The sequence below is a fragment of the Schistosoma haematobium genome, chromosome 3, assembly GCF_000699445.3.
Source record: "Schistosoma haematobium chromosome 3, whole genome shotgun sequence".
NCBI lineage: Eukaryota > Metazoa > Platyhelminthes > Trematoda > Strigeidida > Schistosomatidae > Schistosoma > Schistosoma haematobium.
In genome coordinates, this window is record NC_067198.1 from 21,062,265 (window position 1) to 21,076,927 (window position 14,663).

The window sequence follows — 14,663 nt, forward strand, 5'->3', positions numbered from 1 at the left end:
TCTTTTTTTGAAAAAAAAAATGTAACTAGTTCCTTGAAACATTAAACTTTCTTTTCCAAATAAACTCGTTTGATTTGTAAGTAAAATACTAATTTAAGCAGTTTTTTATTATCTCTAAACTTTTTTCTAGTAAAATGGCATTAATTCGTAGTGCTGTGAAATCACGTTGAAATGCAAAGCCAGAACTATGTAATTTCAAAATCTTTGACTTAATTCTAAAAACAGTATATGTGCTTATTTGATAAGTTGGTTTCCTGTAACAAATCAGAATCTATCATTTACAGCATCATGACCATCTTAGTTTCTTAATTAAATAGGACTAATATACCACTATTGAATGATTCCAAGTTTTTTTTAAATATCAGAGATATTAATAGATTTATGATCTAATACATCCCGAGTGTGATTCAATCCAAGTTTTAAATATTAAAAATGACTAGATATGAAAATTTTTATTCATTTTCTGAGAAGCTTGGCGGGAACATTATTCGTCTTCTGTAACATAAACTGATATGTAGTTAAAAACTGATTTTTATGCTGCGTAAAGTTTGAAATTACGTACAAATAACTTCATCATATCGAAAGAAAGTTTGATCGATGAAGGATGCTCTTCATTTATAGGATATGACGGTATGGAATGAGAAAAGGTTAGTAAAAAGAGTACACCGTTATGGTTGTGTGCAATCCATTCTTAGAGTGATCTCTAGTGCAGCTTTTGGTGAGTCAATGTTAATTGTTCAGGTTTATAATAGTTCTACTCCGAGCAGTGATCTGTGGGCATAACCAAGTAGGTAGTAGTTACCTAATGTTGATCTTCGATAATGTTCACTTTATGTTACAGTATAGATCACTGATTACTGGCTTTGTAGTTGGGGTGGGGGTATAACGCTTGTTGTGGGATATTTAACTATACATCCGGTCCTGGTTTCGGTTTATGAAAGTGTCAAGCCCAAAAAAGCTATTTAGTGTCTCAGTAACCCCAAATGAATGTCATTTTTTGATTAAATTTATCTTCAAAATCTTATTTCCAGAAAAAATTATAATTTCTAATTTAGATGAGTGAAGAACTAAGCGTACAAAGTATTATAAACGAATATAATAACAGAATATATTCTTTTTGGGAATATTTATTAGTCTGCTGTAATTCATGTGATCCTAAACCAGTTAAGTATAAAACAAACGATGGTTTATCATGAGTTTATCATCATCCTAGGACAGATGTATTGTAAGTTATCAAATCAAAAGAATCTCATCAAATAAATGGATTATTAGAAGTGGTAAACTTTTTATGACTCTGGGTAGAAATCACATTTCCACATTCATGTTTTCGTGAATGTATTCCCTTGATATGAAAGAAATAAAGTTATGTATTAGTATACTAGATGTCACACTGTTAATTAAATCAGGTTACGTTATTATCGTTGTAAAAATCCGAACTAGGACACTTTCTAGTCTAAATAAACGTTTTACATTGTACGACCCTATTCTATATCCAGATTACTTGTAAGATAATACTTGATTTCAATTATTTTCTTTTCAGAAATTTTGTAATGAGCAACTGTATAAGGAACACAAGTTTTAGAAGTATTTAGTTCAAATTATTTTTTCCCAATAGTTACATCAAACAGACTACTTATTACTTTAATCGTGTTACATTTGTCATCATGTTTCTAATTGTATTACTGCCTATTATCTTGGTATCATCAGAATGTTGTACATTGTTTTTGTTTTTATCTTTCCATATATATATGCAAAGTTATGTACAAATATCTTTACAGAAAAATGTACAGATAATATCACAGACAATATTTAAAACAATCATTTATACTACTTAATTGTTTTTTTCCATTCACTATGAAGATAATATTCATGAGAAAATCCTGCTGAGTAAAATTGTTCACTCTAAGAGTGTTAATTTTTCTAAGATGATTAAAAAAAAAGAAAACAGCGACATGAAAACGTTTTGTACTATAAATACCTATGATATTATATCTGTTGTAAATCAGACAGGAAAAAGAAAATGCATATTTCCACTGACCTGCTGTTTAACATTGTTTATCCCCACAGGGATGATTGATCTACCAATTCATGAACAACTGGTCTATTATCACTGCATGTAAATTGAACACCTGACGATAAGATTAATAAGATTGGAAAAGAAAAATATGTGTGCCAGTTTTTTTTTCTCACTGGTCTATATTGTCGACTTTATTGGTTAGTGTTACTGTATATGATAATACTTTCCAATTTTCACAATAATCAAGTATAGAGAAACATGTAGAACTTTTACATAATATTCAAAACAATTTTTCTTTCTGGTATCCTATACTTTCTTAATATTGTGAAATTGGCAAGAATTTCTATAACTAAAAGAATTTTTTCACTAAACACATAATTATTTAATATCATATGGGTTTTGTGGATATTATAGTAATTTCAATGGTTAAGATCCACTCATGATCACAACCATTGAAATTACTATGATATCCACAAAAACCCTTCTCATATAAATCTTATATTCATTATGATTTTCGGACTCTTGTCAAATAACAATTTCATTAATCTATATACAACAAACCTTTGTTTCTAATCATGTTACTGTTTTCTTTTTTATCTTCAAGCTGTTTATGGTTACTGAAAAGCCTCAGACTAGAATGAATTCACTTAGATCGATAAATCTGTTTATCCTTACTTTATTTAAGATTCATTTAATTGTCAATATCTAATTAGATTCAACTGACTTCAATCATTTTTAATGACTAGAGAAAGTATAATATTGTGTTCAATGATTTTCTCAAATAGTAAGTTATATATGTATACATATATTAGTAAATAATCAAGGCTGTATAAATACAATAATTAGATTTTTATTCAGAAATATCTTGTCATTTACATCACAGCTTATAGCCAATATCACAACAAAAACAATAAAAACTACACTTTACAATAAATGGTAAAAGTTAAAAGAAAGAGAGCTACCTAAAAAAATTTTGATTCAATCATACATACATACTACTATTTGATTGTAATAATAATCAAATTATATCAATGATAATCAGTATCTATGCCCATCAAGATAAATGTACGTGTGTGTGTGTATGTGTATAAATGTGTAAAACTGGTATTTACAAAAACTTCGTTTAGTGTTTTTTCTTATCTTTTCACCTCATTCTTATGTTTATCATGAAAATTAATTGTAAATCACTTAGATAATACTTCAATAAAGAACTATGTACAATCAGTAATGTAAATTTAGAAGAACCAAACATAATGTATAACTGTATTTATCTAGTTCAATTCAATTAACTGAAGAAGTTATCATTATATTGCTAATATGGAAATACATTTTTAATCATTCATTTTTATACTAAATTCGGTCTACATATAATTTCATCAAAGACTGGCGGAGGTAAATTTCTAAAATTTATTCCCATTGAATTATGAACTGGTCGATTTGTTAACGGATTAGGTTGACATGTTGAATTATATGATTTCATATTATTATTATTACTTTCAAGAAAATTGGATAAATGAAAATCTCTAGGATCAGATAATGAAAATATTGATCCATTTGGTGAACAATTTTGATTCGTGCTACTATAAAGTGGCAATTTTACTAATTGTTGTGAAGACATTGATGATGTTGACGATGAAGATGATGAAGGAAAATAAGATGGAGTATATAGTAAATCTGATTTTGTTTCTGCCAGAAATCCACTTGAACCAGATAAATTTGTTGGATTATACGGAAGACAATTGAGTGAATTTGATGGAAAATTTTGTGTTAAATGAGATGGATTAGGACTGAAATGTGGTGTATTATCATTATGAAAAGATCCTGTATCACTGTTCAATAAGTGTGCTGCTGTACCTGAGATCAATGAGTCGTTTGAAGGAAGTGGATGTGCTTGTGATAGAGGGTAAATTCCTGTCAGACTAGGAATTGCACCAGACAAATTAAAAGGAACACCTGATGCGATTGCAGTAGCTGAAGCAATAGCATTGTAAATATCCTTTAAAAATAGAAAAAGATGGAATATTAAGGGCATTACGTAATTCTGTAAGATCCGAAAAAGTCGATGAATTCACCTTTCAGTTGTCGAGATCATGAGCCAGTTGAAACTAGACCAACTATGGAAAACCTGGAAGCACTGGACGGCCGTCAAGGCCTAGTATGCGACTCCTTAGCAGTGCGCATGCACTATCCCGCCTCGCGGGATCCAAGCTCAGGATCTATCAGTTTCGCGCGCGAACGCTTACCCACTAGACCACTGAGCTGACCGGCATCCACCAGTGTTAATGTCTAACTTCAACTAGTCCACGAAATTGAGCGAAACATCCACCATTGTCTTCAGTGAGTTACTATCTCACAACAGACACGGTTGAACTCCACTGGTCACTGCTTCTCACTAGAACTCCAGGATATACATCTTGAAGCCAGTCACTAATGAACATATGTTGTTGCTAACAAGTAACAGCTCTATACCTACAAAAATCATGACTATTACGGTGTATATTCCTCCATTCAAGTTGTGTTTACGAATGATTCTGTCACTGGCTATATATTTCGCATCTATCTGATGCTTAACAGTAATTAACAGCTGTCACAAATCTTTAGTCAAAATGATTTGCAAATCACATCTATCCAAGTAATTTATTCATATTTCTTAATGTTGTCGCTCTTTTGTATCAGCCTATCATGCCCATAAATTGTCTAACATTCTCTAATCGTTTTCGGAAGATAGCATTATAAAATTCCAAGTATACGCCCTTATATTCTCCGCTAAATATGTCCTACAAATTTTAATTCAAATTTAGTGAAATAAAATTTTTTATATTGCTTTTCGCTTATACCATAGTTACAACAGTAAAAAATAATGACTAAATAAATAATACTTACGGGACTAGGTCCTACTAGATATTCATGGTAAGCAGAATTGGTTATCATATCGCCTGGACCTCCTGAGTTCAGCTCATTGGATAATATCCCTGATCTTATACCACGTAATCTCCTTGGATTTCTGTAGAATGATCGACGTGCACCAAGGGCATTCAACTGTTTCATACGTCGTTCTTTACTACGACGATTCTGAAACCAAACCTACAAAATAAAAATTTTAATGTCATTACAATATGCACAGATGGCCATTTCTGTTTTTGTAATAAGAATTAGCCTAGAAATAATAGCTAAATTTGATTGATTTCATCGTAAATATTTAAATATTTTTGAGTATTTTTTAGTACATCACTTACTCATGAAACAGTGATTTAATGAATAAACCAAATGACATTAGACCTCTTCATGTACTTTGATAGGAAATGTTAACATTAGTCTTCACATATAAAATGTAAATCATTACTAAGTAAACAGACTGATAAATTTATCACTGAGTTTTTTCAGAAAATACTTTAGGATGAACATAGCCGAGAAAATGAATTTTACTGTGAGCTTAAATTTATTGGATAAACTACTTCAATCAGCGAGCAATCAACAATCGTCTTGGACTTGTTTGAGATTTTTCTATAGTATATACCCTCAAATTTACACAGAACTGATTTCAACACATTCAAATATAGTTTCACGAGTAATACATTTATACTTCTTGATTAGAAATCAGTAAATGAGGATCGTGCAATATCATAAATTGTTTGACATCAGAAGTACAAGCCATAAGACTTCAACTTAGTGGTCTGAAAGTATCATACTCATAAAAAGATTTAGGCTTAATTTCATGTTAAATCAGAAATATGTATTGTTAAGGAGTTCAAGATTCTAAGTAACTGTCCGACACATCCAGGCTTCTTTTTATCTAATATTAGTTAGTTTTGACAATAAATTAACATCTTGGCAAGTTGTGTACTTGTTGTAAGGATCTATGGAAACTCACTAATCAACTTATCACAATATTACAAACCACTTTATGATAACTTCGAATTAAGTTCTTCACATACAATCGAACATCAGTTCCTTCTCTATATTTGACACCAGTTCACTTGTTTTGAATGCTATGAAAAATATACATATTCTTTACGAGTTATGAAAACTACAATAAGAATTCTATTGTCGTGTGTGCTACTTACATTGACATAAGTAGTATGTAACATGAGTCAGGAATATAATGTCTGGCAGTAAAATATTGAGAAGATCGAGAAGGAAAGAACAAGAACAGAAAGCAATCGGTAAAAAAATGCAGAAACAGTCAAGTTTGAGACAAGTGATTGATATTTTGCAAACTAAGTATTTACTGTATAGTTCTCAGATTCTACTAAGAAGTGCTGTAATTTTATGTTCAAATATATGTTCAATTGTCCCTACTTATGTTCTTGTTCACTACACTACTATTTAAACCCCTATTTTGTAAAACATTTCTAAAAAAAATCAAATCATATACCATGGAATTATTGAATAAAACATAAATAAGTCACTATAGTATAAAAAAATATATTCCGTATTTTATATTATCAGACATAATTAATCAATCAGATATGAGACAACTATTGTAATTATAATTAATAACAAGTTTCAAAAAAGAATAGTGTTCTATTGTAATATTGAATTAGATTAAGTCTCCAAGTATTCTAGTAACCAGATCATATGACAAAGAAAATTTTGTCTTAGCTTTTCTATAATAAATCTTATTTCATGTTTATTATTCCCAAGGAAAATCATGTCACATGTTGTTGGGTTTTTTTTTTGTTTTAAAACTGCAATGATAGTTATCTTTTTAAAAAAATGATTATCCAACAGTCAAGATATTAGTTACCTCCCTTTATTTCTTAATAGACTAATTAGTTTCACAGTCAGTCAACATAGAATAATCAGCATAGTTTGAAGTAATTCTCACAGTCAAAATAAATATCACACTTTATACCTTTAATAAGCAACAACAACAATAAAAAAAATCACCCCTACATGATCTATATGAAAGATATGGTTCTAATTTCATTTACACCTTCACACATTAAATCAATATGACAATGTACAATTTTGACAGTTTATTGTTTTACATTACATTTAATAATAATTATTATTGCATAAATAATTATTTCTCACTAAATTGTATGTTTATTTAATAAAATCTTTATTGAAGATATACTCTCTTCTATTTATTTTTTATAATTGTAGACATAGGTAAGTCGAATGAATTTCTTCTTTTATTGTTAGACATAATGAAATATATCTAATGTCTATGACAATTTTAATAACAGATTAGTAGACTTATGATTTTCATCTTTGTCTTTAATAATAACAAAAAAAATTGTAATTATTTTATGAAAAGAAAGGAGAGTCTACGTCTAATTCAATGAACATATTTTGAAAAGTTTGAAATTAAATAGATTAAAAGCATTCAGATATCTCCTTGAAACAAGACATGAAGCCATTATACTGAAGTCCTTCAAAGTGATTAACAAACAATCAAATTCCAACCTTTTAAAATTTGCTGAAATGATAGCAATTAAACGTTTAAAACCAGATCTATATATCCAAAAAAGAGATGGTAATAAATCTTTCTTTGCCATGGTAACATTAACCCCCCCTTTTTTATTTATTTATTGCGTCATTCATTATTTCAACTCTTTCGTAAGTTTTCGTTTAAATTACATCATTGTCATTTTTCTTCAATTCATAACTGACTGATTTCAATTCATATCTTTCTTTATTACCATTCATCTATTCTCAGATGCTTCATTACAAAATCATCTGATGTTTGTTAACTTCATGAGTTTTAATCACTAATTCAATGTTCTGGAACTTTCCCTCCCAAACTTTATTTATCCGGAACAAATTTTTGATGACCTTATTAACTCTATTCATCTCTAATCACCCTCGTGTTTATAAGTATGTCAATATTTGTAATAACGTTGATTTTAAAAATATTATCGGTTGTAAACAGCTGATGAGAGCCTAACGAAATAAGATGACTTCATATTATTCTGCATCACTCTTCGTTCTTGTTCTCTTTAAAATTAAAATTACTGAATGGAGAACTATATGAATAAGTTGTACTAAATATGGGTTGTATGGTTTAGGAATGTAAAATTTACAAACTAGTACAGTGTTTATAAGGAAATTCTTGTATATTTTGAATGTGATTTTGGTTATAAATTGATATCGGATGGGGAATCAATGAAAATGAGAGAGAGAGAGAGAGAGAGAGGAATTTACAATCATTTTTCCCTACTCAAGTACTCGTTAGCAGTATATGTATATACACGCGCAAGGACGGGATGAAACTTTAAATCATTAGGTCACTAGTTAAGTAATGATATACCTAAACCGTTGGGTCAATATTAGGTACCTGTGAAGACTATTAAATCAATATTAATTTAATAGCTCATCGATTTCATCAGATGAAAATCATGCTACATCACAATTGGAGTATTAAGTCCACACTACAAAATTCAAAATAAGATGTTTAAATAGGATGACGATCAACACAAGACACGAGATTCTTTGGTTTTTTCTCATATTAAGTCGTTAATGTACAATTCTACAGAGTTCGAAACTAGAATGAAATCACTTCCCAACGCCTCATAGTTTCCATTACTTCTTCACTTGGTCTAAATTAAGTGACTAAAATAGCCATTAAATCGATTGTCTGATTAATGTATAATTTGAAATTTATGTTTATCATATTGATGACAACAAAATGGCCAAGAGTGCTTTTTTTGGTATCCAATGTAAATTATAACGACGTCCAAATGGTTCAAATGGTTTTGGACGGAATAGAAGTAGCTTTCGTTTAACGAGCTTCTGTGTAAATGTGAATAGAAATTTAACAGTCGATAAACCTGTAAATTATGTCTGAATTATCTACACTGAATTATGGTTGATTTGGAGTATCTGTACAGTCTCATAAATTTACAATAATTATATCACACTTCAAAACAATATGATTGATCAGTTTCTGGTATAATGATCTCATTCATACTTTTTCTGAATCACCTAGTTTATTTTTTATGATAACATTATCCTGACTAAATAAAGTGGAATGACTTTAATTCTAAATATTACTGATTTCATAATATTTCATGGGTTGATTAACTAACTTCGCTACTCATTTATGAGTAGTCAGTACTAAAATCACAACTGTATAAGTAATACTTAAATCAATGTCAACTGTAGATACAATAACAAAACGTTATCATAAGTGTATAATAATATCTATTCACTAAAGATACTGAGAATAATTTGTTTATTATGTAATAATTTAAGTTATGATACACAACTTACTAGCCATATAATTAATAAATACTTTCTTTGTTACAAAAAGTAAAATTTTCATTTCTATTTAAATCGTCTGTGATTGTTTAAGTAACTGTTATTACAATTACATCACAGATTGATCATAGTTAGACAATTACTGAAAACTAGAAAGGATATGACAGCTATTTCCTCCCAACGTAAGACTTCTTAGCTCTATGCATTCCCTACCCTCCCAGTAATCAAAACCCAAACCTACAGGTCTCGCGATGGGCACTTAGCCTTTAGACCGGTGAAATGGCGTTCAGTTGTTTATGCATCTTACCTTAGTTAAACACACTATAGTAATAGTAATCGTTCGGCTACCAATGCCTAAATTTAGGATGTATTTCGGGAGATCTAGCAAGAGACCGTGACCAGTCAGATTCAATCATTTTCAATTTGAAGTAGCTACCTATGATTCCGATCGTGAGATATTTGAGTAATATTGCTAAGTGAGTGAAGTTAGACATGTAAACTAATGGATACCAAATCGGTGATCCGAAAGTTAGGCACTCGCTGCGCGAGTAAAGGTCTTGGTTCAACTTTTGGTGAGGTTATGAATGTACAATACTGAGTAGTCTTACTAAGACAAAGCAGCTGTTCATTCCCTCATGGTTTTCAATGGTTGTCTTAAAAAACCGGTCTGTGATATAAACTATGAAATTTTATAACCTCCATAAACCCTCGTACAGTAACTTGTACTACTTAGTATAAGAGACCTGTTCGAATTAGATACTTAACGAACTAATTTTCATAAATCATTGTGGGGTTAGCATGATTTTTATATTGAATTACTTAGAATGTAATGCCAGGATACTATTTCAATTTTATAATTACAGTGGAAGTAGCTTCAACGAATTGTACATATAGAGGGATGAGAATTATGTAAACCACCTCGTGACAAGTAATTCTATGAATTATTGATCAGTAAAACTACATTATTTTCACCTTCCATTGCTTTGTTTCTATCTGGTGTATCGTTTGTATTAATCGTTAATAAGGTTAGACGTTTTCTGTTAGTAATAGAAAAACCTCACATTATATATCTTCATGCGAAAACGAAAAATACAAATATTGGAATATTCTGTCATTGACATTATTCTTAGTAATTACTGATCTTGTGTACTTCCTGCATAATAAAGTATCACCTGTTAGGATGGGTAATCTGTACTTCGTCTTGACGGATCCATTTTTAACTTCTATAGTTATTTACTATACTTAGTAACAGCAATCGCATATATATTAGAATGTATTGATAATTAAAACAATTTGACATTTTAAGGAACTCAATGAACGCTTAGTTATTAAACCATTGTCTCTGTGACAGTATGGTGCTAGAGTACCTAATATCGAAACTGTATAGTCTACGTACTACTCATCTATGTTGTCATTAACATGTGAATGAAACTATGATTACACAGAAATTACCAGAAATCATTACGTAAACTTTATTCTATTTTACTATTTACATGGATTCAATTCACTTGAGTATTATCTCTAATGTACAATAAAAAACAATAATTATTCTTTATTCAATACATTCTACTGTGTATGGTGATATTCTTATTTGTATGTACTGATGTGTGTGTTCCTACTTCCTAACGAGAAAATAGTGTATTTAGGTAAATCGGCTTATATATTTATATATATATACTTCAGTTATTCATTCATCCGTAATATACGTATAGAATGGATAAATATATATGAGTTTATAGGTAATCGTGTTAGCTTGTGTAATATGAGTGTGTTTTGTTGTTCCTGGCTTTGCCAACTATAAATGAAAAGAAAATCCTAGATTAACAATTTTTGTGATATATTATTCTCAATAGACAAAAATCAGAACAAAAATAAAACACCTTAAGAACAAAAAAGAGAGAACTTATAAGAAAGATAACTTATCTATCTAATTTATAGAGATAACTCAAATTTATACAACAATGAAACGCACACATAAATATATCTGTACACACAGTACTGATGATGACATTCAAAAATGTTGTGTCCACGTGTATATGACCGAAACGAAATGAAACGATATATATATATATGTAAACATAGAGGCATAGATGCATAAATGTGACGAAAAAAAGCGAATATTAGTAAAGCTGATAATACTTTTTATGTTTATCATTTTGGTCAACGTATATGATGCATGTGCGTGTGTGTGTATGTATGCATTGCAATAGAAACTGTTTCTTTCTACTACTGTAAACTAGTGATTACACATTGATAGATCTAGAAAACATAACAAAATAATACTCTTACTGGTGGAGAGGTATTACCATTATTATTTTTTTTATTCATTTATTAAAGATAATGGTAATGAGGACAATAAAGGATTTATCTCTTAAAATCTTCAAACTAGAATAAAACAAAAAAAACAAGTAGTGATAAGATTATACATTAACTTGTAGGGAAATTTCTTTTTTAGGTACAAAAAAAAATCGATTTAGAGTCTAATTTAAACAAAATTAAACGGTAAGTTTATCTATTTAGAATGATCAGGGAAATTAATGAGAAGAAATTTTATTCAGTTCGTGTTTCATTTCATATAATTCAATATATTTCAACAACAACATTAACAACAAAAACTGTTTCTATGAACTTTGTTTACAGGATTATTGTATGAATCCAAGTTGAAATTGTTTCTTATGAAGAAACAAAACACTGTTTAAACGCTTAAACTACAACACCTCTGGTTGCAACACTAAATGAAAGAAATTCTAATCTGCAAGAAAGTATAGGTATAGATTCATTTATACTTTACTGAAAGTATTCAGTTAGACATGATCTGCTGACCTCCCCCCATAGTATTTTAATCGTTTATACATATTTATTGGTCCTTAGAAATATAATGTAAATTCTCTTCTTCTTATGTTTGACTAACTCATTTCAATAGTAATAATATCAGTAAATTTTGATCTATGATGCGAATATTTTATCAAACATAATAAGTGGAATGTTAAGAAAATTTCAGATATTACTTATAGGATAATTTTCATTAAATGTATTGTAACCATACGTGACTATATGGAACTTTGTTCATAATCGAATACTTAAAAAAATAACATCGACCCATTGTAGTTTTCTAAGAAGCAACGTCAGAAGCCTAATTTTTCTAATGAACCAATTCGTGATTCAATTCAGTTTTGTTTATCCAAAAAGTCATTGTATGTCTACGGATCAATTGTAGACTGTCCACATGATGGATTTATTTTGGAAAAAAAAGTCATTTTCAATCGAGGTTGAAAGAAAAGCTGAGTAATTATACTACATAAACTAATTGTTACCGAATAGTTAAATAGGCATTCTGACTAATAAGCTACAATATTAAACTAATATTGATCTATATTTTCACTTCATTTACCAACTCTGTATAACTGAATTTTTTGCCTCATGATAGTTTGAACTATTTCTGTTTCATTTAAAATATTAACTGATTTGCGAAGAAATATAAAGTTATACCTAAGCTTTTGACATAATTTTTAAATTTTATAATCATATTGTGTTGTGCTACTGGTGTCGACATATATGAGTAGTATGTGTTACCAAGTGGAATGTCTGGTGTTAGGAGGTTGAGGAAATCGAAGGGAAACGGACGGGAACAGAGAGTAATTGGTATGAAAACGACGTAAAAACAAAGTCTGAGACAATTAGTAGATATTTTGCAAATGAATTATTACTGTATGGTTCTCAGATTTTACCAAGATATTTAAATGTATCTGATTGTCCCCACTGGTATTCTCGTTCACTACAATATAAAAAATGTATATATTTTTCGAGAGTTTGCTCCCGTATGATTTTTGTTCACAAAAATGAATGAGTCACATTAAAAGAGAATTCAGTGCAAACATAAAGGCATTAGTTAACATGTAAGATAGTTAACTACTCTCATGGGATTTCACAGACTCGAAAATATAAGAAAAAGGTAGAAATCTAAGATTATCTTAAGTTTATCATGTGTTCATTTGGTTATCTGTCGATACTATCAGTATAGGGTTGTGGAGATTGCTGAATTTTAATTGAGTCCATGAACCGACCGAAAGTCCTGGGTTGGAATCCCGCGAGCGAGATCGTGGATGCGCAATGTTGAGGAGTCTTATACCAGGATAAACGACCATCTAGTGTTTCAAGCTTTTCATTGGTGGTCTAAAACCGATCGGTTCATGATCTCGATTACCTGCTGATATACTTAAATTTCTCTATTAAAGTTCTTACCATTTATCTCATCAATCAAATCATAAAACTTTTAAATTGACCATTATACAAGGATTCCTTAAGAAAACAAACCATTGAATAGACCCATAAAACTGAAATTACGGTTAAAAATTAGCCATGTTAATCAGTGCTTACAATGATCGATCAACCAATTAATTTAAGTTACTTATATTATGTTAGTTCATAACCGGCTTTAGATATAGATAGTTTCCATGAGGAGCTGAATTACACCAACTAAAGTGACTGGTTAATTAGTATAAGGTTTAGTAGATCTTAGTATTTATTTGCACTATAATCTCAAGAAAATTTATGTCTGTTCTTTAAAATTAATCCTTTTGGACAGTGACCTAATGAAAATAGTTGTTATCGAACTCTTTGGAGTATTTAGAGGTAAGATCTCTAATCACAAATATGATAAATATGTATGAGCAAATGGATTTTATCCATCGATGTTATTAAGCAGAAAACTAAGGTACAACTTTCCCTGATAAATGTCTTCTATCTACTAATCTAATCAGTATTCAATAGATGAAATTATAAACTGCATAAGCTTTCAGTGAAAAAAACTCATGGAGAAAATAATCACAACACATGAACTCACTGTAAAACATCTAGATAAATTCATAGCTATTTGTAGACATTACACATTATTTAAAACCTATGACAAATAGAATACAAAGTATTATTATTTAATTGTATAATATGAATAAAATAACTAAACTTTAAGTAGGTAATATCGCTTATTGACACAAGTCTCAAGGGACTTCAATCATTTCTTCATGAATAAGTACATAAAGAATAATATTCGAAAATTCATGCGTTGAAGTTATTATGAATTATCAGAAGGGGTTTGTGGAGATTTTTAGAAATTTTCACAGATTGAAATCATGAGTCAGTTGAAGCTAGACCACAAAGGAAAACCTGGAAGCACTGGACGGCCGTTTCGTCCTAGTATGAGACTCCTCAGCAGTGCGCATCCACGATCCCGCACCACGCGGGGCTCGAACCCAGGACCTACTGGCTTCGCGCGCGAGCACTTAACCATTATGAATTACCAAATACATAAACTGATTATGTTTATTAATAATCGATATCAGATAGTTTGATCACTTTGTAATCAAATTTTATCAATAAAATATCAATTCAATTAACTAAAGTAAACTCATATTGAATATAATCTGATAGAATTAATTCATTT

General features: G+C 29.8%; 1 protein-coding gene across 1 annotated transcript in view; it reads right to left on the reverse strand.

The window, feature by feature from the left end:
• Window positions 1-3,362: 3,362 nt before the first annotated feature.
• LHX5 (LIM/homeobox protein Lhx5) overlaps window positions 3,363-14,663 on the reverse strand; it is a gene marked incomplete at both ends in the record, with an annotated part of 45,906 nt that continues 34,605 nt past the window's right edge. Inside the window, 2 exons of the mRNA XM_051218990.1 lie at window positions 3,363-4,013; window positions 4,901-5,101. Of these exons, the coding sequence (XP_051069220.1) occupies window positions 3,363-4,013; window positions 4,901-5,101 (852 nt within the window). The remainder of the gene's footprint in view (window positions 4,014-4,900; window positions 5,102-14,663) is intronic.